Source organism: Parambassis ranga, chromosome 15, assembly GCF_900634625.1.
Source record: "Parambassis ranga chromosome 15, fParRan2.1, whole genome shotgun sequence".
Taxonomy (NCBI): Eukaryota; Metazoa; Chordata; class Actinopteri; family Ambassidae; genus Parambassis; species Parambassis ranga.
The window spans coordinates 3,797,905-3,823,731 of record NC_041035.1 but is presented as its reverse complement, the minus strand read 5'-3'; the positions used below and the strand labels follow the sequence as shown (position 1 = coordinate 3,823,731).

The following is a 25,827-nucleotide window of genomic DNA, read 5'->3' as shown; positions in this document are numbered from 1 at the left end:
ATGGCTGATAAAGGCTTGTATTTCTTAAACATTATCAAACAATAACCTTTAAAATGTAAACACTCGTCAGATCTACACTGTAGAAAACAGTTTCTTCAGGACTGGAAGTCAGTAAACACACTTTCATGGAGGCAAAAAAACAAAAAACACAAACAATCTAATACGAAAGGTTAAAACAACCTGTTTACAACAGCAGGATCGGGCCTGGCCCTGTGGATTCTGGAACAGCCTCGTATTCAGGAACTGTGCCTGATCAGTCTGGCTACTGTCACAGGGACACTACGTTACCCTGCCTTTAGAAATGTCCCACTTTCTTCTGAGCGTAGTGAACATGCTGGGTGTCCAGTCCCTCAGAGCTTCTCCTCTTCTCTGAGTCTGCTGCTCAGTTTGTCCAGGACGATGCTGAGCTCCATGTTCTTGTTTATCTTCAGGTATAAGTCCTTCCTGATGGGATGAATGGTCAGCCAATCAGCAGCTACCTCTGCCAGGAGGTGAAGGTGTTTCTCCATTTCACCTGTCAAAATCCAGACATGTGATTAGACAACTTGTTGTTGTTGTGCACCTTTTGTTGGTTTACAGACATGACAAACTGGTACATGAGTGCTTCAATCATCCTAATCCCATATCATAATCCTTGCTTTTGCATCAAGTTGTTTGATCTTTTGTTAGCACTGTTGACTTGGCGGTGTAGCGTTACGTATCTGAAGGAGCACTGAGGACTGTGTTTCCCAGTGAAGCTTGATTCTCATTGAACCCACCTGTGCTGAGCGCAGATCTATAGCTGGCCACCATCCTGTTACAGGCCACCTCCATTATTAAAGCTGGCTTTTTCTCTGTGACAAACACATTGCGGAGAATCCTCGCCAGCTCCCCTAACCGTGACATCATCAACAGGCGCTCCTCCTGGGCGGGGTTTCGAGTCATGGCTGCCTGGAGCTTTTGGGCTTCCTTTGCCCGAATCTGAAACAACACACAGAACGTAAACAAATGATGAAACCCCAGAGTGATTTGTGTATTACGGTGATAATCGTTTCACAGTCCCACCCACACTGCTCACACTCCCTGGGCTACTTACCCTGTCCAGCAGGGACTGAGAGACCCCTTTCAGGGCAGTTGGGACCTGAGCTGGCGGGGCATCTGGGGGAGCTGGCGTGTGGGGGGCAGCGGGACTCTCTGTGACTGTCGTCTCTTTATTTACTGAACATTTGTCTTCTGTCTTTAGAGCCAGTGAAACCAAAGCCTTCTCCATCTGAGTGAGGAAAAAGTTGTAAATTATTCTAGAATTGTTATCGTTACAAGGTCAATCTGATATTTACACCCTTCATGACTGCACACCTTGGGAGTGATGAGTGAGCGGGCCTTGTCCAGCACCTCCTGCGCTGTGGCCAGTCTCTCTGACTGAGGAGGCTGAGGCAGTGAGCTGGTCTGGACAGCTGGTGCAGTGTCCACATTGAAGCGAGGGTGCCAGCGGGTCAGCTTGTCTTCTGGGACAGATACCGGAGGAACCAACGAGGACAGGAACGCCTACAGACACAAGTTTGAAGCTTTCTTTGAGATATTGAGACATCATGCTCATAGCACATACGAGTTGGTTCAAATGGGACTGTGCCATCTTTGAAGCTAGAAACCAAATCAACCAGTACTGCAACAGTGGCTGACCTTATGGTGCTGTTTGACAATAGAAACCAGGTTTTGGTGGAAGATCTGTCTTCTCTCCAGGAGACGAGAGGCTGACAATAAAGGCCGGGCTTCATTCTGGTCTGATGACGACACACAAATACGAATAGGGACACATCAATCTCTCTTAGTAAAATAGCTTGATTAACATCATAAAAGTGCAAGAAGTGCGTTCTCACCACAGTGAATGACAGGCTCCACAGTGAGCTGGTAGCTGCCCTTCTTGATGCTGCTGTTGAATGTTGGGATGTTCTTCTCCTGTCTGTACGTGTAGGCCTCAGGAAACACCATCTTTATCTGGCCCACGTGGCTCTCCTCAAACCGCCTGAAAGGGATGAAATTAATATTAACCTCTTCAGCCCATGTTGAGACCCCTATTTCAGGCTTCACAATAAAAAGTACAACTGCTGTAGCAAGCAGACACTTGCCATTTCGTGTAAAAGTAGCTAAAGTATGTAAAGTTTTGCTCTATAATGCCATTACCACTTAAATTAGAGCACTGTGTAAGATAAGAAAGCAAGACTTGCCGATTAGTGTTTAACCTTTTGACTCCTAAAACATGCCTGAGCTTAAGAGGCTTCAGTCCAGATAACCAAATATAGTCTTAAAAATCATTGCACTCCTGGTATCAATTAAAAATTCAAAGTGATTGCACCAAGAAGAATTTTTAAAAAGATATTCTGCACCCCTGAGTGGAACTAGGATCTATGACTGACTCACATGTGACCAGCAGTTACATAAAAATGTGACTTCATAAGCACTTCCTCCATCCTAACCACCTACTTATGCATCATGTCCTGGACTCCTTGTTTGATCTTGGCGAAGGTGGCCGTCTCACAGCGGTTGTACAGCATGGCGATCACAGTGTCCATACTCCTGAACATCTCAGCCAGCAGCTTGTACGTGTACGGCAGTGAGAGGCCTGGGGGGACGGCCTGGGCGAGGGTGTGGTAACGCTGGTATGCCGGCTGCTCGGTGCTGGACAAGACAGGAAAATAACATGAGCTTTTGATTTGGACAGAGGCTTTGTCCTTCTCTGTGCAGGTGTAGTGCTCACCTGTCCTGAGTCGGTGTCTCGGGCTGCTTGCTCTCCTCAGCCTCCCTCTTTTCTTTCCTCCTCTGAGCTTTAGCTGCCAGCTCTTTGGCCCGTGCTACCGTGGCCTTCAGAGTCTGCGTCTCAGGTGTAGGTGACATAGTGGGTTTGGGAACAGGGCTGGTGGAAGTAACGTTAGTAGAGGAGGAAGAGGATGCAGTAGAGGTAGCATTGGAGATATCCTCTGCATGTTTCTTGATCCTCTGAAGACGAGACTTGAGAGCAGCGATGTCCTCTTTACACAGAACCTGTTGGATAAACTAGGTTAGCATCAAAATGCCTACAACCGCCATGATTTCCTCAGTTAGAAAACCCATGCTACTGCTAGCTGTTTTCCTTCCAAAAACGGACAGCAGCAGATCACTTCTCAGTATTACCTCCAGATACACACTTCAGAAGCTGTACTACACTGAAATCTGTCCTACCATAAACAAAGAGGTAGGAACCAACGTTGACCAAACACAGATGGACATTCGTAATCTGAATGTGGCATTCAACTATATTAGTATTGAATAAAAGCTGAAAATAACCAATTGTATATTTATCTTGTAAGTCACTCTGATCAAGCCTAAGCAACTACCGTACACAAAACCAGTGTGGCCTCCAGCATGCCAGCTTTCTGCAGAACTGCACCCTGTTAAAATACCCTGAACGTCTCCTGTACAGACCTTGCTGCTGTGTCCTCTGGAGACCTGACTCCTCTGCGGAGAGGCTTTAGGCTGGATGTCAGCTTGTTTCTGGGCAGTCTGCCCACTCACGGAGGCCTCTGGTGCTGAGGGCTGCGGGGTCACCTCCGTGGGAGCCTGGACGTACACAGCAGGACACAACCACAAAACCTCAATGACATGAGACTTACAATGTACCAACAAAGGTCTTATTAGTGTCAATAGTATATATAATAAACACGTATATAAATATAGGAGAAGTGTTGTTTACAGAATGCCCACACAGACACAAAAAACGCAGGGTGACTTCCAGCGTACCTGCGGTGTCTCCTTGGACAGGACGAGCTTCTTCCTTGCAGTCTTTCTCGTCCCCTTCTCCGGGGCGTTAGCTTTAGCTTCCCTAGCAGCCTCCGCCTGCCGCTTCTTCTTGGCCGTGCTGTGGTCAGCGGTGGCTGAAAACACGGATGCCCCGAGGTCAAACTCTGCGTCCGCTGAAGTCCGCTTTGGTGTCCGGGAACCGGGAGAAGAAACGTTTTCACTGTTGCTGTCAGCAGACTGGTCATCGTGAAGCCCCGCTGCCTCGTCGATAACACGAACAAACTCCTCGTGCACGGCGGACGAACAGAGGAAGGCGTTTTTGGATGATCTCGATCGAGTGCTAGCCACATTGGAAGATCCGCAACCAACAACGGCGCTGCTGCGCTGCTTGGTTGGTTTGGTCGGACCGGCGCTGCTTCTTTTTCTGTGGCAGAAGAAGTCCGTGACCCGAGCCTGAGACATGCTGCTGCTGCTGCTGGACACACAACCACACAGCGGAGATACTGCGAATACACTGTGGACGAGGACAGTGAAGATATATGTCCTGTGTATCAACAAACGATCTCCGGAAATATCAACACTCCACAGGAAGAAGAAATGGATTTTCGCGCGAAACAAACAAAGCCCCTCCTCTTCCGGTCCACGTTCCTTGATAGTAAAAGCAGGATGAGACGTGATGAATGGAGCAATTAATAAAGCCATACTAATTATATAGCCTACCTTTAAAAAGCCCTATTTATTTTTTTGTCATCATGAAATCAATCGTTTTGACTATTTATTGATCACGTGATTCTTTGATATTTAATCCTTGGTGATACTGACTTCTATCCCAGAGAAACGAAATGGTATTTAATTTTATTATCGAGTTATCTGAGGTCACTATATTTTTAAGAATCATAAAAACATTCATGTGTAGTAAGGGCTCTTTCCTGGTAAAGGATCAATCTAAAGGTCTTAAAAGAAGAGGACATGATGAATCATTTTTAACACTCATCATTGTGAGCTATGACACAGCAAATAAGTTATCAATAACATATTGACTTTTAAATTTGCACATTTTATGTAACATACTATACGATCATATATACGAACATAAAAAACTAAAAATCATCATTTTACACGATGGTTTTAATTCTAACAATTAAACATGATTAATTCATACACCTAAGCCATATCAATGGCTATTAATCACTATGTTCCCTTTTAACAGCAATGTTAGTTCAAGTGAGTACCTGTAGCTCTCTACTCTGTGTTGATTGCCAGTGAAACTTGGAAAATAACACTAAAGGATCAATTAAAAAAACATCATGTTAAAATGGTATACTTTCTTATCTAAGACTTTATTGTATTGCAATGATTTTTTTTTTGCTAAAGTTTGCATGCGTGTCCCTGGTCCAACAAGAGAGAATAGTCATATTAGTGTTTGTGTTTAGCATAACAACAACCTGTATAATGATCTGCTAGATGAGCATCCCAGTTGCTGTGGTTACCAGGGCAGCCTGATGCTGGAAGCTGGGGCACAAAGTACCAGAGGGGGTTTGTGCTGCTGCACTCTGGACTCTGCAGGTCATGGATGCACATATAATGCATGAACATATAAAACTGCTCATTACTCTGCTTCTACATTCATTTCACTGTCATTTGTATCTGCTTTACTATCAGAAACAATTTACACAATTTACACAGCTTTACATTCACGTCACGGCGTCATGTTTTCTGTTCTTGTACGGAAGGTGGCGCTATGGACACGCATTTACACACATTTTTTGATGTCAGGTGGGGCAGAAAGTGTGGCTTGAAGGGAAACCTATTTCCAGCGTGAATAGGATATGTGCTGGACGTGGTCATAAATGCCAAACTTAAAACAACTCAAAAGCACTAAAGAGAAGCGAAGTGCAGTGACATGTGTGAATCCACGCGTGAATATGACTTTCGGTGCATTTCGTGTACTTTATCTCGTACCTAAAAGTTTGTGATTCAAGGCGCGCTGTGAGCCTGCAGCAGGGAGGTGACCAGCAGAAGCGGCAGCTCAGTGGAGAAAAGCTGCTCTATGAACGCCCCTCAGACTGTGAATCACATTTTCCACCTACAACAGTGCTGCTTCAGACGGGGCCCCTCCGAAGGAACACATGCAACAAAACTTTTCCTTCCTCACGGACAGAGTCGCTGAAACGGGTGGATCTGCCGCGGCGCCCTCCACAGAGCGGGCTGGGAAATCACGCGAAAAGTCGATTAATCGGAGGCTTTTGTTACAACGTGGAAACCGACACAAGTGTTTTTTTGTTTGTTTGTCAGTTTTAATGGGAGATCATGAGCTCCTGTCGGAATAATGGCCTATTCATTTCACTGTCACATGTAATCAAAGCCAGATGGAGCCATTCAAGTTAGCGAAGCAGTGTTTGTGCTCCAACCTCTGGTAGTTATTGATCAGTGGGGGAGTTATTGATCAAGCGCTGACATGGATCTTCAGGTGATCGTCTGGCTCTTCTACTGCCTCCTGCTGCCCTCCGTCCTCTTAGCAGGTAACTCACTTTATTTGTTTTGTTTAAATCAAAGAAACAAACAGCGATAGTGACATAACTTGTTTCGGGGTTGACGTGAGCGCAAAAACTCGTAACATAATGGGCTAACAGCTGGAGCAGCTGGGGAGAAAGTTGTAAAGTTCACAGCAACTTTTTGTTGTCTGTTTACTGGACTGATACTAGTCCAGACGACTTTTTAAAGGCTTGCCACACACGCGCGCGCACACACACACACACACACACACACACACACACACACACGCGGGGAAAGCCGTGAGCGAATTGTAAAATCTCAGCCGTGCTTTGGTTTAGCGTCCCGTGGTGTAACGTGCTGAAACGCGATAGTTAAAACAGGTGAAGCGTGTGTGGGGAAAGGCTGTCAGATCCCCACGGTCCGTGCGCTGCGGTGTGTGTTGTGTTATCATTATAGCTTCATAGGAGAACATATGAACTGATGGGCGCTGATGTGGGCACCGCAGGAGCCTCTGCGCGGGGGTCCGGTGCTGAAAGCTGCCGTCATCCTGTCAGGGTTTCTGTAAACACTCGGTGCGGTCCTCAGCTTGTTGTTTCACATTTAGAACACATTTTGTGCCTTTATCTTTCACTTTATTTACCAATGAATGCTGATCCATCATGAACAAGGATGCAAATTAAAGCTAAAGCTCAAGACTGCAGGCTCCCCCTTCAGGCAGAGATAGTAATTACACACTTCATACACACCTGCAGGTAAATTACTTACTGACTGTGAACAGTTTACAAACGTTCAGATTTCTAAAGGGCGGATTTGAATCTGTGTGTGAGGTTATAGTTGTCGCCATATCGGCAGCACATATTCATTGTGTTATTGCTAAGTCACATGACAGACATTAAAAGGCCTTGATCAGACCCATTGTGTTCATCCTGTTGTCCTACACACCATTTTGGTTTGTATACAAATGACTGACAGTAAAAACTATGGACAGAGCTTTTGTGACGCCACACTGGCTCTGTAGGAAGCTCTGGGATACTGGCAACATGGCGACGGTTGCCAGCGTCCTGAGCCTGCTATCTCAGCTCGTGCTGAGATACAGTAACCGTCTGTCACTCAAAGCGGTAATGCCCATAATTCTGACTAATTTAAAGGCCTCATATAATCAAAACCACTGGGTTAAAAAAATCCCCCTATTTATACATCACCCCCCCCCCCCCACACACACACACACACAAACACACCTGTTACATTTACAACTTTTTGCACATTGCATTAGTTTTAACAGGTTAGCATGCACTCTCTGCAAATAATAATGTTTACTGGCATTTTACTGGCTGATCAATGAGCTAATGCTAGCTGTCAGCTATTGCATAGATGGCTTCTTACAGCAGTACAGTGGTGCTTGGTGAAAACGTGCACAGCTGTGAATAATATAAAACAGCCGTCTTGGCTGTTTCATATCCAATATGGTGACCAATGAGAGAGGTGCATCATTTGGTGCATTACAAGATCACCATCTGGGTACTGAGTGCACTACAACGTTGTCATACTTGTCAGCATAAACACACTGAAAATAGCAAGTTTAAATATGTAAGTGCTGCTGTGGATCCTCCTCTCAGCTGTGCTCGGAGGCATCATTGGCAGAAAGCCTGGCTTATGTGCAGAAATTAACTCATAAAATAAGACAGTTGTAGCAACACACTAACCCATCAAACATTAACCTAAAATACACAATACAACAAGGCCTGACTAACTGTTTCCTATCTGTCCTGCATTCATGCTGCTCTTTTGACACTCCCCTGACGTGATGCAGTGCGACGACGAGATGTCCAAATCTGTCACTGTAAAATGTAAATGAATCCTTTGGGATGTGTGTGAAATGGTGCAAAAGGGGAAAAAAGTTGAATCTAAAACAGAAGCTAGGGAGTGAATTGCCAAAAGCCGCTGTTTAACATTGGTGTGGAAAAACACAATAATAAACTTCACAGATTTCTCCTCAGTATTACCTTTTCCTTTAACATTATAAAAAAAAGCAGTGCTTGCTGTGGTTACCAGTCCTGACACACCCAAAAGAGACTAAGGGGGACGTCAGTACATGTGTTGAGCTTTTTTTTTTACTTCCATGCTGTGTGTGTCATTCTCAGTATGGATGCTGTTTTGTGAGCATGTGCAGGTTTTGGGGGAGCCTCTGTGCTCCTCTGGAACTAGTCTGCTGTACAATGGTCCCGTTGGATAAGAGTAAGGCAGCCTGTGATTCTAGAAAGCCTGTGTTAAGTTGGCTAACACTGTACAATCTGTTTTTTGTTATGAAAGCTTCCATATTTTGTGTGTTGATGTGTGTGAGAGAGTCTCCTGACAGGATGTCACTTGCTTTAACTTGCAGTGTTGTTTCTTGAGCATGTCACATTGTTCTGCTGAAGCAAAGGAAGTGAAAGATGCCAGGACTGCTGCCAAGACGTTGCCACACGCATACACACACACACAGTCATGTTTGTGTCACTTCCGAAGGACATTACATTACTCACATTACTTTTCTGGTGGCCTATGATAACCTAATACAGTACCCACATACACATGCACACCCATGCATAGATCTCACACACTCGCATGTGAGGACTTTCATGACAAATTGGCACCTTCATTGTATAATGTAATTATAGGTAAACACTTCTGTCCCCGTATGGAGGACATGTCCCCATTTGACTGTGTAGAAACAACTAACTCAGGGCAATAAAGTTAAACTTTGAATTTAATTCCACACTTTCTAGTCCAATTAAGTAATTGACTTGTGACTTGTGTTGCTTTTTTTACCATATTATCTTGTTTTCGCCTTCAGTGTGGTGTTGTTTGTGATACTATATTCTACTCTGGCACCGCGGCCCACTGTGCACCCTTTAGCACTGTCTACCTGTTCCTGTGCCTCTACTGCTTCTTGTTGTCGGTTTCAGTCATGTGGTTTAACATAAAGTCCAAACCTGGGCTGCTGGCTGCATCCGTCTCCAGCATCAAACAGTTCCTCCACTGTCACATAAGCTCTCTCCACACGTCCTCAGGAGAGACAAATCGTCCAAATGTTTGCTTTGTGGGAGGTGGTACTGTGAACTTTACCTTTATGCCTTTAACGCAACAACAATGCTGTAGGGCTGGGAACTATTCACATTTGAACCGTTGCTGGTCCGAGTACCTGCCTTGAACTCAAAAGTACCCTGTCCAGCACTTTATTCAATTGAAACTGTTGTTTTGTCTTACATGATGAATTACCTGCAGATGTCCTTTAAGCCGATGTCTCTGGCTGCAGCGACTGTGACCACATGACTCGTCTTTGGACTGGACTGTTTATACTCACAGCACTGTTTCCCACACACAGAAGTGGGCCACCCAAGTATTATGTGCATTTTAGTTTATTTATATGTTAGAACTGTACTATCAATCCTTCTCTATGACTATTCACATTTGATTTGTCTCCTACTCTTATTGTACATAATCAATATGATCATGTGAGTGTATTATGTTCTGACAGTTTAAAATATTTAATGCTGAAGCAGCAAGAAGTGAGGTTTGGGTAGATACAGCTTATATTAATCAAGACGGTGTGTGTACTCTCTCACCCAGACATGCTCTTGTGTACCAGAATTTGGGCACAAATTGTTTTAACTTGAATCAGTGCTTGGCTGTGTAGCTTCGACATGATCCAGCTGATTCAGACAGACATGCCCTTTGTTGCATCAACTGCTGTAAAAAAAAAAAAAAAAAAAAAAAAAAAAACTAGTCTGAGATTGATAATAACATTTAAATGGATCCAACTGTCAAAATCATGCTGTGAATTCTGGGATACGTTGAGCTGAGAAGGATCCACCTGTTTCATTCTCCGCTATGGGAAGGAAGAGGGTGTCCTGTGACGGATGCTGCCTCTGAGTTAAGACACAGCACGTATTGCACGTTTACATGATAGTGCTAATGTTGACAACATCAGTAAAAAAAGAAGATTCCATTGTCCACATAGGAGTCGTTCACACAGCGGACTGTCATGTGAGTCGTCAGGATCACAGGTCAATGTGTGAATGGGCGTTCAGCAGTCTATAGGTGGCTGATGGTTGCTCCATATGTAGAAGTCTTCTGGGGTCAAAATGACATCCTTTCTGGAGTTAACGTCACACTCTGATCTGCGTCCCTTTATATCAAATAAACTGGAAACAAAACAACCCTGTTTAAGAGACTGGTACTGTGTAGTTTTGCTAAACTAGTGAGTCAGAGCCATACCAAAGCAGAGCAGCTTAACAAGAGTTCATGGCTCAGTGAGAAATACCCAGAGTGTGTGTGAGCTGTGGAGTGTGTGGGAGTGAGTCAGAGGGAGGAGAAAGGGGTGAACGCAGGGATCTGATCATCTGGTGCAGTTTGGCCTTTTATCTCGACACCATGAGAAAAATGAGCAGCAGCTATTCTGACGGTAATAACGTTAAACGTTACAACCTTCTCCTGACTCCACAGAGAGTCAGAGTTTCCAAAGCTGTGCTGTTTTTTTTGTTCCTTAGTTTTAATGGTAAAGACATGCTGTTGCATGTTCAGGCCAAGACACGGGGAGCGTGGCACGGTTGGAGAATTCAGAGCCAGGACAGCATCTGCTCTGAGGCTCCGACTGACCTGTCTGCAGCGGAGCATTAACTCATGGAACATCTGAGCACAAAAGAGACTTTCTGGGAAATGTGGGTGCGTTTTAAACATTCGGACAAAAGTATTGTAACACTACTCTATCATGGGGACATAGGTGAACGTTTAGCAGTACTGAGTGCTGTTTCCTTCATGAGTTGTTTAGTGCAGTGGAGCAGTGACCAGGACCTATAATGCAAATGAAATATACACCCATACACACTATATACATACTGTATATCCACCCATCCTCCCTTTGATGTGGTGCAGTTGTCCTGTCCACTTGGCAGAAAAACACTCTCAAAGCATGATGTCTCCACCTCCATGTTTGATGGTGGGTACGGTGTTCTTGGAGTCGCAAGGAGAATTCCTCTTTCTCTAACTTGAGATCATTGACAGGTTCCTCCTGAGTAGTTCTGGGCTGATTCCTCACTGTTCTTATTTCATTGAAACTACACGAGGAGAGATCTTGCATGGAGCTCCAGACTGAGGGAGACTGGCAGTTATTTTATGTTTCTTCTTCCATTTGTGAACAATGGCACCAGCTGTTGTCCCCTTCTCAGCCAGCTGCTTGGTGATGGTCATGTAGTCCATTCCAGCCTTGTGTAGGTCCACAGTCTTGTCCCTGACATCCTTGGAAAGCTCTTTGGTCTTGGTCATGGTGAAGAATCCAGAATCTGGATTGATTGATAGCTTCTTTGGACAGGTGTCTTTTATACAGGTAACAAGCTACACCTGCTCCTTACCTGTATAAAACACACCTGGGAGCTTTAGGTGCTTCCACAACATTTTAGTCAGAATTTGATTAGTATTGACTTTTCAGAACATTGTCTTTGTTGTCGAACTCATTCTTTCTCTTGTTAAAAACAAAAAAGACTGAGATTGTGGTATTTGTCTTGCAGCATGACCCCACTTTGTGTTGAGCTCACAGACAGTTGTCAAATTCATTGGTCTGATTCAAAATGTATTGTTCCAACAGTGCTGGTAAGTCATCCTGGTTCAGATGCAGCAAAAATGAAAGCTGAAGTTTTGTGAAAGTTGTTGAAGTACTTGTGGGTCTCCCACCTTTTAACATAAAGAACCTCATAGTGGTTATGACAATTTTCATCTACTTAAAATATACGAAGGCAACATATATCAGGCTGATCTATCATAGTTATTATTAGTATATACATGTGTGCAACTTGTCGTTTAATGTATATGTTGTATACTTAGATATTTATCTGTCCAGAGACGGTATGTGTACTATACCAATGTATTATAGGTAAATATATGGCAACATTACTGGAGACATGTGTCATATTTTAGATCTCCGTATTGGACCATGGAGACACTGATTGCTGGGTCTGGTGTTACAGCTGACAGTTCCCACATAATATGAAATAAGTAGAGAGTCTGGTTTCAGCTATCAGAAAGAATTCAACATACACTGAAGCCAACTCTACACCACGGAAAAAAACTTCAAATGCTTGGCAACACTGTTAAGTTTACTGCAGTGATTTTGCACCGAAGCAAATTTTGGCCCGTTTTATCTGGCTTCTATTTTGACAGTGGTATGGGCACGAACACGGTTCAGGCGGCCGCCCCTCTCGGCATCAGTGAGTGTTTGGACCTGATTTAAATGGGTCAAGACAGGTCCAAGCCTTAGAAAGGTAATGACTTTCCTTGACTGGTTCTCCTCTGTGACCTCTTCTTTCACTCACTGCGTCTCTCAGTGAGACTCAGAGGTAAGGGCTGATGTGTGTGCAGCGGAATCCAGCATCAGGCTGCTGAACCAGTTAATCTGCTCTTCTAAGCAGTGAAAGGACGTACATCTGTCATGCTGATAAAACACCCTCCTGATCAACCGCAACTCTAACTGCAATATGGAAATATATAATCTCATAACAGGCAGGTTTAAATTACCGTAATGTTCCTCTGGAAGGAAACCAGCAGCTAAACATGTACACACAGGGGCCCCCGTGATTTTAACATCATCTACCTATAAATTACCATCAACGCTACCATCACAGCAGGGTGTGTAATTAGACAGTGTAAGCGTGTGTGAGAGAGGAAGAGTGTGTGTAAATTATAAATGTCTGCGTGCCTGTTTTCTTTCCACAAAAACAGGAAAGTCGGTCAGCATGGATTCAGCTACACACAAACACAGAATGTTCCATTCCAAAACAGCTGAGTTGGACAGTGCGCTTAGCTTCACTGCTCATTTTGTATTAACAATGTAGTATCACATGGGCCACAGTATTTTTTCAAACTGCATGACAGTCAGTGTTAAACCCAGGATGCTAAGGCTGACTACACCGGATGAACATACAGAGACCAACAATGTTCATCGTCCTCCTTATTTGTGTCACATTTGATCACGTGAATTTTTATGATTTTTAGTTTTTTTAGTCTGTGAAATTGTGTGCGGTCTGGCTGAATGGTGTACTGCATGCATAACTTGACAAAGGGTTCAATTTGATTGGATGACCTCAACTAATCGGATCAAGTTCGACTAAACATACACATGTCTAAACTGATATGAAGGATATAATGTGTGAATATCACTGCAACTACAACAGAAAGAATAGTAAGTAATGGCTTCCTGGTGGCAAAGAAGAGCACAGATGATCCCCTTGTTGGAACAGTGCATCTTCTCCAGTTGTTAAAAGTTACATGCCATGATTGACTGGTAGTGTCTATTTGTTGGAGATGAGTCTTTCCATGTTCATTATTTGAACCTTCTGGTAGGAGGTGAGCAAATTGGAACAACTTTAGCTGAGCTCTTTGGGCTCTTTGGTCAAGTCTGATCATGATCTACATTCTAAGGAATTGTTTGGTATTAATTCATATGAAGTGACAGCTTTCAGTTGTACTTTAATGAAGCAGACATGTCTAAACTTAAAAACATCTGTACAGAGAGTTATGTTACTTATTTTTTTAAAAAAGAAAGAAAAAAAAGTTGGAAGGGAACTCGGTAAAACACGCTACAGTTCTGATGCGTTCAGTGTCAGCTGATGGTTGCGATTATTTTGGCTGCCATGGAAATATGGGTCCGAGTAGATTTCAAGATTTCAACATGTCCGGGCTCAGCTCTAGAGATCTTCATCACAGAAGGAAGAATGTGAAAATCCACCTCTTCCAGGCAGCATGTCCTGATTTAATCTGTAACCTTGTCTCAGGGAAAAACAAAATTAGGAATGATTAGAAATGAGGCAATCATCACATATCCTGCATCTAATGAAAACTCTGTTACAGTGCAGTGTACTGTTCAATATGTGCTCCCAAGTTCTGTCACAAAGTTATGAGCCTGAAACAGTCCATTAGTTCCTTCAGTTGAAAAGCACCAATTGCAGAAAAGTGCTGTTTAGTGCTATCTTCAATTGTGGGCCTACAGGGATTATATATATATATATGTATATATTTAAAAAAGTCTACGCTGAGGTTTTGTTGCTCTGTCATAGTCCAGTGTTACACCTTGTGCACGTTCTTCTGTTGTGACAGTGTAGCTGATGTGAGTTTTAGGCCACGGCGAGACTGTGTACGAAAGCAAATATTTCCTACAGTGTACAAGGTCAAGCTGTCTCAAGGAGACAAAGATAAAGGGAGAACAGAAATGTCCAGAATGCTGGACATTTCAGGCTTCACTCTCCTCACACATTGGCTGAGGAACACTTACTGTCTCTCTCTCTCTCTCTCTCTCTCTCTCTCTCTCAGACACTCACAGACTTTTCAGTCTCTCTAAAGCCTCCCAAAAGATAAACAAGGGATGTGTATAGAATGAGGTTTTTGTAAAGACCAGCAGCTCCGTCCACCATCCTGTCACAAAATAACTAAACATTACAAGACTACCAGATTGTCAAGGCTATGTTCCAGAGCTCTCTCTCTCTCTCTTTATTCTCTCTAAGAGTTTCAGTGCACCACCATGTGGGTTAACCTGGAGAGTTGTAGCCTTAATTGTATGGAGCACACTTACAGATTTAGGTCCAAGTGACATCATAAAATAAAATAGATGTTCACAAGCCTTTATATAAGCTGAGTTCCCCTCCCACAAAAACACAAGCCGATTGGTACAAATTTTGGCTGACTAGTAAAAACATTATCTGCCTTATTAGTTAGTAGTTGCCATGGTAACCCATCACCCTAGAAATATGAACATCCTTAAAAACGTAGCCCTTTCCACACAGAGATTGACTACTCTTCACCCAGCCTGCCTTCACACATCATGTATGGCTGGTATTTAAATCAAAGCTGAAAAACAGACTCCAAGCTGCAGAGAGCAGTTGCCGTCGCTTCCAACCATTGTTTTCAATATAAACCTGAAAGCAGAGCCTCCGTGTGTGTGTGTGTGTGTGTGTGTGTGTGTGTGTGTGTGTGTGTGTGTGTGTGTGTGTGTGTGTGTGTGTGTGTGTGTGTGTGTGTGTGTGTGTGTGTGTGTGTGTGTGTGTGTGTGTGTTACATGGAACTCTTATCTTGCTTAGGTGCCGTTTGGGAGGAGTGTGTTTCCAGCTGGTGTGTGTAGGTGTGTGTGTGTATTACGTGCATAAAACAGAAATGTGGCTTTCAATTAATATTTTTTCTAAGCTCATAATATTCATCCAAAATACTGTTTCTTTTCCTGACCTAGTCACTGGTGACCGGCTGGCACAGGTTCAAATCTCTGAGCACTAGTTCCAGTGCGATCAGACTATCTCGGTGGACACACTCAGCTATTGTAAGGGCGACTAGTGACGCTCTCCTGCTGGGAGGCAAACATACTGCAAGGCGAGAATACCCAAAATTTATAAGATAAAAGGGCTTTTGACACCAAAGAGTTAGATGATGCCCATGAGGGTCAGTGATGTTTTGGAAGTGGACGTTTTGGGGGCCTCTGAGGTTACTGAGGGGTTTTACTCACAAAGCTGATCAAAAATAATTATGAGGAAATGAGAATAAATCATGCTGATGTAGCATCAGTGTCTAAAAAAAAAAGGTTTTATGAATGACTTCCTGTGGCACTCTGTGTTGGAATTCGTCTCCCACTGAATGCACTCGTCATAGTGTGGGTGAGACACATTCAAGATGACGACAGAGTGTCCAGCTCCCCACAATGCATTGTTTATAAGTGAGATGAGTGTGTCCATAACTTCAGCTGCAGCACCAAACAGGAGAAGACTGACCACCACAGACTTATAATATATCCCCAGTATTGTGCAACAACTTCCACTAGTAGACACGTCCGTTTCTTTTCTGCTTCACCTCCTATGCAGGCCCATGATCAGCGCTTCTGTCTTTGTTGTAGTGTGTGGACCGTGTCTATGACAACATCCAGTCATGGGATTAAACGAAACACTCTTTGACTATGTATAATGAGCATTTTCCTGAAAGGAGCTGCAAAGAGATCTTAAGGTGTTGCAACACGAACATTAGACACACAGAAGGAAACAGAATGCAGGGAGTGCTGTTCACAGATAGGTGCTGTGCTTACTCATCTGTGTTATCACGTCTGTCCAGTGACATCATTTTTGGGTGTGTTTTGTGGCTGCTGCAGGGTGGAGCTCTTCAACAGATACTTCTGTTGTGGACGGTGGAATTATGCATTTCAGTGATAAGGATCAGTGCTGACCAAGGCATTTTTAATGGTTCTGTGTTATTCTAACCTGGCCGGTATATTCTTAAAGTTTTGGGAACAGCTATTATAAAGTCCTGGTGTTTACTCAAAGCTTGAAAATAATCCAAAAATTCAGAAACTTTCTGTACTTGAATGCACCAATGGTCATTTTGAAAACAGGACAAAAAGGTTGCACTTTATTATGGAGGCTGGTCTGCAGGCTTTAAAATGGGCACATTGACCACATAGTGTACACAATGATTCCAGTTTATTTACAGTTTGGCAAAATCAGCAAAGAAAGAAATGTGTAAATGATTTATTCTCCACCTGCCAGGGAACAATAGACCGTGTGAGCTCCTCAGTTTTATGATTAGCAGGAAAGTACAGGCTTCAGTATGCAGCCTGTAGACAGAGCTGACTGTTAAGACATATAACAGCATGAGTCACATGTGGAAGAAAGGAAATGCTTTCTCCCTGTCAAGGCCAACACTGCTCGCTGCTGTATTATTGCCGCAGTGGTTTAGAGGGTAAATGGGGGTTTCCCTGAAATATTTAATGGCTTCAAAAACTAGCCGCCAGCACCATGAGAAAATCACAAGATGAACAATGAGAAAAAACATATTGGGGAGAATTTAATGTGTGGTACTATACTGCCACTGAAATATATCTATAAATATATAGTAAAAACTCTCACGTCTCATTATGCACGTCAGGCCATTATCCTGTTTATTCCAAAGCTACTAAATGTTTACTTAAAAAGAAAAGTTTACTGGACTTATTTATGATTCGTTCCGGCTGTTTGGAAAGCACACATGCTTTGAGGTGATTAGATGAAACATCTGTCCATCACAGGGTAACGCCAGCCAATCAGATAAATTGAAGAAGAGCAAGTTGTTAAAGATCTTTGTACATTTTAAAATCAAGGAAAGGATTCTTGGTGTCATGTTCATTGTCGTTGTCACACTAAAACCAGGCTGTAACTGTTTTCCTAGAAGACACTGACCGGGCTGGAGCACCCATGGTATGAGGCCCACAGGCTCATAGAGGAAAGCCATGTGTGACTTTTTGTGTTTAAATATCAGGCCTTGATCTGTGAAGAAATTTGTCAGGGAGGTTTGATCCCACCCGAACTGTGCTGGTGGTAGAACAATGAGAGCGCAGCGTGTGTGAGTCATGCGGCTGTAGTGTCCTGTAGGTTTAGGTGTGGTGGTGTTTTACAAGCCCGGTTTGTGTCAGTCACTCTGTCAGCGCTGTTGTACAGAATGACTTCATTATAACACAGTGACAATTAAAAAAAAATCCTGTTACATACTCCCTAGAGTATCATAACAGAAGTTTGCTCATTGTTTGTGTTTCATGGGGGAAACAAGAAGAGACAGAGATAAAGGGATAACACATTGAAAAGACAGCCAGGTAGGAGACATGTTGTTACAGCCTCTCTGTGGTGTGGTCTAATTCCTGACAGTGTTTTATGCTTTAGTAGCTGGAGGTAACAACAGAGCACTTAAACATCGTATTCTTTGTCTGTGCGCCACTTATTGAACAAGACGTACGACTTCAGAGAAAAAGAAAGAGATGCAAAGATTACAGATCTGACTTTAAATTCATTGGAACCAAGGCCATGTTTCTCCTGTATATTATCAATGCAGCATCCAGCTTTGTTGTTTCTCCAAGGAAACCTTAACTTATCCTACAAATGTGATCATAAGTACTGATACATGTATCTTAAACATTGATCTGATGTTGAGATAACAAACTGTGTTCTAAGATTAAATCCAAAAGAGAGTCTTCATTATAACATCACTACCTGACTTATGTTCTTATGTTTTGGATTTTAGGAATCCTGACATAATATTTGCACGACATGTTCAATCTGTTCAGTTTACAAAGCTGCTGTCATCCTCACTGCTCATAATAAGAAACTATTAAAATCTATAAACTGTGTTCCTGTTTAATAATGATGACTTGGATATTACAGGAATTATGGTTTAATGATTTCTCAGAGTGCTGTGACTGACCGTGCTGTCTCTGTCTCTGCAGCATGTCTTTTTCGCTACAACATCCTGTCGCTGGTTTACTTCCTCTACTTGCTGCTGCTGCCGTGGTTCCTGTGTCCCAACAAACACACCATCAGAGGTAAGACTGTGTCTGCAGGTCAGGTCTAAAATTACCACCTGTGCTCATATGGCTCAGGTGGTAAAATAGCTTCTTCTTCAAGGTTGGTGGTTTGATCCCACCCAGGCTATGGCTGTTGGTGGCATTTTGGGTGGCTGTGGCTCAGGTGGTAGGTCGGTGGTTCGATCCCCAGCCCTGGCTGCAGGTAAATGTGTCCTTGGGCAAAACACACATTTGGGCACACACTTGGGCAAAACACACATTCACACGCCAGTGGTTGCACCACTGGCGTGTGAATGTGTGTGCGCTCGTGTGTGCGAAAGGTGTAAATATGAAGTAGAGCTTTCACCTTAGCTGTTAAGAAGAGACAACAATACTTTAAATAAAGCAACAGCGGCAGAGTGCCAAATATGCAGTCTGAAACTGTCACAACATGCCTAATTGTAGACGGAGTGCTCTAAGTAGTAGACTGTTATTTCTCTGTTTCTAAGTTAAAACGATCGGCTTGATCAGCAGCGAACAGATAAGGAAAAAAAAGGAAGGTGTTTACATTGTGCTGGTGGTGTGACAGTTTTTAGAATAGGGTGTTTATGTGCTGGCTGCAGTAATATGATAGGTGAAGTTTATTTAACACCAGCATACCAGTTATAGTATAAAATTCCCTGGAACCAGCTAATCGGTGTCTTATTGAGACACTTGAAAGTTTAGATCTAACATCTGTGATAAAAGGCAGTCTTGGAGATATGTGCTTCTGGGCGCTAAGATAAGATCACACACAGGTTTTGGTATGCTGCTGAGGTTTTATTGGCTCACCTAAGTGCAAGATAAGGGCAGGCAGTAGTGTCATGGGGGCAATGTTCATGTTTTACAGCAGTCCGTGTGTACTGTAGTGTGCTGTTTCCTTTTTTTTAATCAGAGGGTGCATGGGAATGTGGAGAGAAAAATATGTTACCACCTGGCCACAGCATTCCAAATCAAAAACTGGAACACACACACACACACACACACACGTTTGCATTCTGCACTGAGCTCCTGTCCTTTCCTTCCCACCTCTAGAATAAATAACAATGATCATTGGCACATCTGTAGTGCTCTGCTTATTATAACAGCAACATAGCGAGTCAAACTAAAGTGTTCTATAACTAATGGTTCTGTCATCTATCACCTGGCTCGTTTGTTTTTATGCCTCCCTGACAGCCCTTCCTGTGGCCACAGTGTCTTTAGAATGTCATGATGGAATTCAGCACAAACACCCACGAGGATGAGAATTTGGTCAACAAAGGTCACATTCACTCTGACCTCAAAAAACACACAAACATCTACAGGGTATTTCATCTTCACTTAAACACACAACTTCCTTAAACTCAAGGAAGAAATGATTAGAATTCAGAGGTCAAAGGTCATAAACTCAAGAATCCATGTTAAAAATAAGATGAAATGAACAATGTAACAGTTAATTATGTCATGTGGGACATGATGACATGTTTTTTTTTCCCCTGCTGGACAGACGATGAATCAGTGACAAACCATCCAGCCCAGTCAGCTTGTGAAAGTGTTTTCAAGGTTCACTGTTGCGTTTATACCAACACCACAGCTGCCACGGCTGGACGGGCGTGCGACAAATATTTCAGATTTAAGGGGGACGACCTCTGACTCTCTTTCATTTCTCTGCGCTGTGCCATCTCGTCTCCTCTTTCCTCCTTCATCCTGCCTGTGACCCCGGAAAATGAATCTTAGCGTGCCATCCTGATGGACGTCATGGTTCCTAAAATACTTTGAGTTGAGGATGCACAACAACTTTTTAGCAGTTGTAAAGCGTAAAAGAAGCATGGAATATTGTGCAACGTTATGAATCAAACTTAAAGTTGTCATGCTCCTCTGAAAGTTGAATGGCACAAAAACATGCTAGGTGCCATTGTGCTCACTATCCACATTTACTTTATGTACCTATGTGTAATATCGTGCCAGTGAAAAAGAATCATTGATGTGTTTTTATTTATGTGTCTGCTGAGAGCCTCTTCACTGTGGGTCTATATACAGCCTCTGCTGAGTTTCATTGCAACTATCTGCTGAATCAAATTACTGATTTACACCCTCGCCTATAAAACTTAATGCTGCATCTCACCGCTGTGAGTTAGGGACACTAAATGAGAAAGAGCACTGACATGGTATTTAACATTCCCACAGGACCCATAAAGGATTGCCTAAATTAACCGTGCAGGCCAAAAGAATGCAGTTCTGACATCCCGCGGTCGACTCGGCAGACAGGCTCAGGACTGACACCTGCTGAGCTTATAATGTCTTTAACAACATTTACACCCAATACCATGGCAGCTGGCACATCTCAACGTTAACAAGATGATTTATCACCATGTCAGAATGCTCCTTTAAAACTGTGTATATTAATGATGTGGTTTGACAGTGTGTTTAACTCTTTGTCTCCCAGGTCACACAGGCCGTTTCATCAGAGCAGTGTTCGGTACCAGTCTTTTGTTTGTGGTGGCTCACATCTGCTTCCAAACAGTACTGTACACATATCCTCCTCTCAACATCGCCATCGGAGAAAACTGCTCACAATGGGACACCATAACCAGGCATATAGGACTGTCCAGGTATGTGACAAGTCTTCAGTTGCTTCTCATTCTGGGATAATGTACGTGGAAATGTATGTACGGCAAAGAGCAGAACGTGTTGACACTGTAACATCTGTAACACTACTACATATGTTTGGGTGTTGTCACAGACTTCCCCTGGATGATCCTTGGAGTGTGTTACGCCTCCTGTGCCCTGACCTAGGTGTGTGTGTGGTTGCCTTGGTAACAACTATCCTCTGTAGCAGATTGGTCAGAAACAGAGAAATGGTGGCTGCTGCCAACATTACATCGGTGAGTCCGTGTGTGTGTGTGTGTGTGAGAGAGTGGGAGACATAGTTAAATAACTTTAATGTTGGACATGGGTGTTATATTAATGAAGTGATTTAACGATCAGTTAGCTTCAATTAAGTACAATTTAAAGAAGCTGTTTCTACTTTAGTTGCCATAGTAACAAATTAAACAATTGTGACCATCTTTTATAGGCCTATAACTAAGTTAATGTTGATTTAGTAATATATAAAAATAAAATCTGACGTCAGGTGAGGTGAGGTCAAACGTTTTTAGCTTCTGATACTTCTCATACATTTCTGGTCAGCCTGAAGGCAGACTGGATGCTACACGGACTCATTATACCTCTTTTGAAATAAATGGTATTATGTATGGCAGCTTAGCATGCCAACCTATGGAACACAACGCCAGGTTTGTGGGAAGGATAAGGAGAGCACCGGATCAGACAACCATGATTATAGTTATGAGGCCACGAAGGAAAGAAAGGAGAGGGGAGGAGCTCTGTGCAGACATGCAAGGGTGGCACACAAATTGCTCCTTTACTCAAAAATACATCTGAGCTTTTTTCAGGCAGACGACCAAGATTACATTTACATATGTAATGTAGCTGGTCTGGTAAACAAGAAGATGTATTACAGCCTTGTGTGGTCATGTTTATGACCCTGGAAGGAGATATTAACATTTTTAAAAAATGGAAAAATAATGTTGATGTATGTGTGTATATATGAAAACATAGACATGTCCATGTAGATTACTTTTAAAGTGTTAAGAAGAGAGGGAAGGCCGATGAGCCAGCAAAGATGGACTCAGTCTTTACATATTAACATCGTTTAACATGCCTCATGACTGGTCATGTCACGTTTTGTGGGAGGAGGGAGAAGGGGTGAGATATTCCTGTCTCAGTTCTTTAGCACCTGTTACAGCACATCACCATGAGTGTTTTGCTGGTATATATACTGTGCGTGCACGGGGATATGTGTACGTGCTCTTTCAGTTGTTGGCAACAAGACAATTAGAAAAACAAGTTTCTATTTTTATTCCTGGTCAGACTCATGTTGTAATTATGCATTGGAACCTGATAGCCTCAGTTGTGACTCTATAATGATTAACAATGAGTGTCAGGAGAGAAGAATCGTGAACACTGTTCAATTGTGTTTATATTTGGATAATATCATATCTTGTGATGTAAGCATTTGGTTGTTTTCCATCAAGAGGCTGACTCAAGTGTTTATTTTATTAGCTCAAAGATGTGTCATGAATACATGGAAATCTTCTTGTGCAGAGTCTGAACAGCCCACACAACTCTAAGCTGATTTAGTCTATGTTTTTTTGTACTTTGCTCATCTCAGCTAGATGATGAAGAAAATGAAGAAGAGGAAGAGGCAACAGGAGATGAAGATGAAGAAGAAGAAAGGTCATTACCTGGTGACCCTGATGAGGAGGTTTCCACGGCAACCAAAGCCAAGCTGCTGGCTGAGCGTATGAAGGCCACAGTCCGGAAAGTTCTACGTGACCTGGGGAGGATCGTGGCCATCTGCCTGCTGGCTTTGGCTGGTACGATCTTAGGTTTCCTCACCGTTTCACTGCCAGCTGGCCAGTGAGAGTTTGATGTACAGTACATACAAAGTGTTTAGTTGTTTATCTGATTGTGTGTGTGTGTGTTGAATCTGTGTGTCTTTCCTTTCCAGGCATCACGCTGCCCTCTGCCTTCTCTGCCTTCTACTTCCTGCTTTTTATTGGAGTGTGCACGTGGTGGGCGTGCCATCTTCCCATCAGCCACCTGGGTTTCAATGCGCTGTGCGTGATGGTGGGCTTCTTCACTGCTGGTCACATGGTTTGCCTGTACCTGTACCAGAGTCTGCTGGCCCAGGCCTTGTTCCCCCCAAACCTTCTGTGGGCCAGGTGAGACTCCAGCACACAGGGCATGAGCGGTCACATGTTTCTGATGCAGGTCACATCTCCTTTAAAGACTGTAAATAAAGATGAATTATTGATGTGGGAAGCCATCTTTGTCCAACAAAGTAGAACTACAGGTGGCGTTTTATTTCTGCCATATTTCTTGCACAAGTTTAATGGAGGACAAATGATATCCCTAGAGGTGAGAAGAGCCTAGGAGAAAACATCCAAAAGTGAATGTGAATTGCAGCAGAGGGATGTGAGGAGAGTGTGATTTCTGGACTGGTATGCATGGAATGATGGAGCAGCAGCGATCAGTTAAAGGAGCAGTGCTGCATTCCTCTGTAAATTATGATCTGTCTTCCTCTCAGTTTCATCTGTCATCACATTACAGGCTCCTCGCCAGATCTCTACGTCAGTTCATCAGCCAAAGGCTGACCTTTTGCTAAGGGGTATACCCTGCTGTCATCACACTGAATGTGTCTGTTATGATAAGTCCTCTTCCTCTTTATAATGATTATTTTACTGGGTTAGAAAACATCTCAGACAATGGGTGTGGGTGTAATAGGGTCTGTGAATCTGGAATCATTTGTTGGTATCTGGATCTGGATACCAACAAATGTGGATGAAATGTTGTTATTAAATGGGGAGATCCTCACTCACATCTAGAGACAAATTAAAATCTACAGTTAACCTAACATCACATCAGCTACATCCTTTTTTGATGGGGTGAGGAACCTCATGGCCACTGCAGGATAGCATTACAGTAAATGACACTGCTGGTGTTCCCCTTAAGTCATTATTTATAATTAAGATTAAGATTAAGAATACCTTTATTAGTCCCACAATGGGGAAATTGCGTAATATTTCCCTCAAATAGAAGGGTGCAATCTTTAAAGGTATAGTTCTTTTTCTTCACGTTCTAAGAGAAACAAGCCCACATGTCCAGGGCTATGTCCGAAATTAGCCACTACTCACCATATACTCAACTCTATCATGCGTTCCCCATTTTATAGCGCTGTCTGAGTATGTGGTGAGAATTATTATGCACTATATAAGTGCCTCACTGTATCCCAGAGCGCAATACAAAACAAAAAGTAGTGTACTATCTAGCAGGAACCTCCAAGGCTGACAGAAGCGTCAAGAAGCGCCTTGCTGATTATATTTTACTATCCATGACTACATGGATGAATTCCCTGTTTTATTTACCCTGTGTATGTCTTTGTGTTTGCAGGCTGTTCGGTCTGAAGGACATCATCATACCAGGAAACTGCTCCATGCCCTATGACCTTATTGTTAATACCAACCATGATTGGCCAGTTTATGTCAACCCAGGAATACTGTTTCTTCTCTACATTACCATAGTGACTGTACTCAAAACAGGCTATCACGGGACAACAAAGCAGGTACATACTACTTCTGAGGTAATCCTGATGGGATTTCAATTATTAGACTGTCCACAAAAACTACAGAAATTGCTGAAGTCTTTCTCCTTTTACCCAGCAGGCTGGGGGAGAGCAGCAGCAGGAGAAAAGGGAGGAGATGAAGGAAGAGTTGGTGGAGTTAAGATCATGGAATCAACAGAAGGATAACTATGAAGATGACACACAGGTACTCCGATCTCTGACAAACAGGTTTCAGTTTAACTGTACGGACAGTTCCAGTCAATGAGCCAGGGTGAAGGAGAGACCCCGCACTGGAAATAGTCCCATCACACACTGACACTGCCAACAAACATTGGAGTGTCTGAGGTGCAGAGAGCTGTGGAAAATTTAGAGCGACCAGTTATAGCTGACTGTAACTACACACACACACACACACACACACACACACACAGCGTCCACACAAATTACCAGATAAAATAAATGCAAATATTTTTCGGCTGTTGTTCAATGCAAAAGTTGCCCCAAATGCAGCAGCTCAGCTTTTTATGTGCATTTTTAAAGCAGCAGCAATACATTTGACTCTATGACATATAAAAAGGAGTTGATTGACAAAGTGGGAAGTGGAAACACGTTTACTGGAGAAGTTCTGACGCAGCGAACATTTTTCATTTGTGTTAAAAGTAATTTAAGTAATGCAAAATATTGAATAGGAGACAACTTGATGAAAACACATCTAAATCATATTTGTAACTCTCCAACAGCAGCAGAGAGGAGAGCATTTAGGCTTTGACAGCAGGGACATGATTGGCTGAGCGTGGTATAATCTGATTATAGATTATAAGTGAGACAGAAAGACAACATGTATGATGTTCACTATACTTCAGTCGTCAAAGGATAATAACATTTTAATCATTCCTGCTGACCAGAGGTGATCAGGCCTTTGCTCATTGAGCCCCTAAGCTTCTGAGGATCCTCTAAACAGTAGATCCACTGCAGAGTTTGATTTCTGGATGAGCCACAGGTGTGAGGCGGACTGCAGGACAGTTGATTGTGTAGAGCTCTCAGGTGAGCCATACCCTGATACCCA

At 43.0% G+C, this 25,827-nt stretch overlaps 2 protein-coding genes across 4 annotated transcripts in view; one reads left to right on the top strand and one right to left on the bottom strand.

Annotated features, from left to right (window-relative positions):
- Position 1: 1 nt before the first annotated feature.
- Positions 2-4,329, bottom strand: cdt1 (chromatin licensing and DNA replication factor 1). Its single transcript, XM_028423578.1, has 10 exons — positions 3,754-4,329; positions 3,439-3,573; positions 2,735-3,018; positions 2,461-2,655; positions 1,857-2,002; positions 1,660-1,760; positions 1,336-1,524; positions 1,076-1,249; positions 759-960; positions 2-514 (listed from the first exon to the last, which is right to left on the bottom strand). Exons 1-10 carry the CDS (start codon positions 4,213-4,215, stop codon positions 351-353), a joined length of 2,052 nt encoding a protein of 683 aa, XP_028279379.1. The 5' UTR covers positions 4,216-4,329; the 3' UTR covers positions 2-350.
- Positions 4,330-5,583: 1,254 nt separating this feature from the next.
- Positions 5,584-25,827, top strand: part of piezo1 (piezo type mechanosensitive ion channel component 1 (Er blood group)) — a 40,232-nt gene continuing 19,988 nt past the window's right edge. Inside the window, exons 1-8 of one of the 3 annotated variants that reach the window (XM_028422615.1) lie at positions 5,584-6,275; positions 18,503-18,598; positions 21,024-21,189; positions 21,321-21,462; positions 22,809-23,013; positions 23,148-23,361; positions 24,590-24,761; positions 24,862-24,966. In XM_028422615.1, coding sequence (XP_028278416.1) covers positions 6,212-6,275; positions 18,503-18,598; positions 21,024-21,189; positions 21,321-21,462; positions 22,809-23,013; positions 23,148-23,361; positions 24,590-24,761; positions 24,862-24,966 — 1,164 coding nt within the window. In that variant the 5' untranslated portion in view covers positions 5,584-6,211. Of the gene's footprint in view, positions 6,276-18,502; positions 18,599-21,023; positions 21,190-21,320; positions 21,463-22,808; positions 23,014-23,147; positions 23,362-24,589; positions 24,780-24,858; positions 24,967-25,827 lie in introns of all 3 variants that reach the window. The other 2 variants (XM_028422614.1, XM_028422613.1) reach the window with 2 other exon arrangements.

What these genes read in the sequence shown, in the direction of transcription:
- cdt1 (XM_028423578.1), bottom strand. Translation starts at nt 4,215, where the DNA reads ATGTCTCAGGCTCGGGTCACGGACTTCTTCTGCCACAGAAAAAGAAGC. An exon ending in TGTCCAAGGAGACACCGCAG is followed by an intron (nt 3,574 to 3,753) that starts GTACGCTGGAAG and finishes GTGTACGTCCAG; the next exon opens with GCTCCCACGGAGGTGACCCC. An exon ending in TAGATCTGCGCTCAGCACAG is followed by an intron (nt 515 to 758) that starts GTGGGTTCAATG and finishes GGATTTTGACAG; the next exon opens with GTGAAATGGAGAAACACCTT.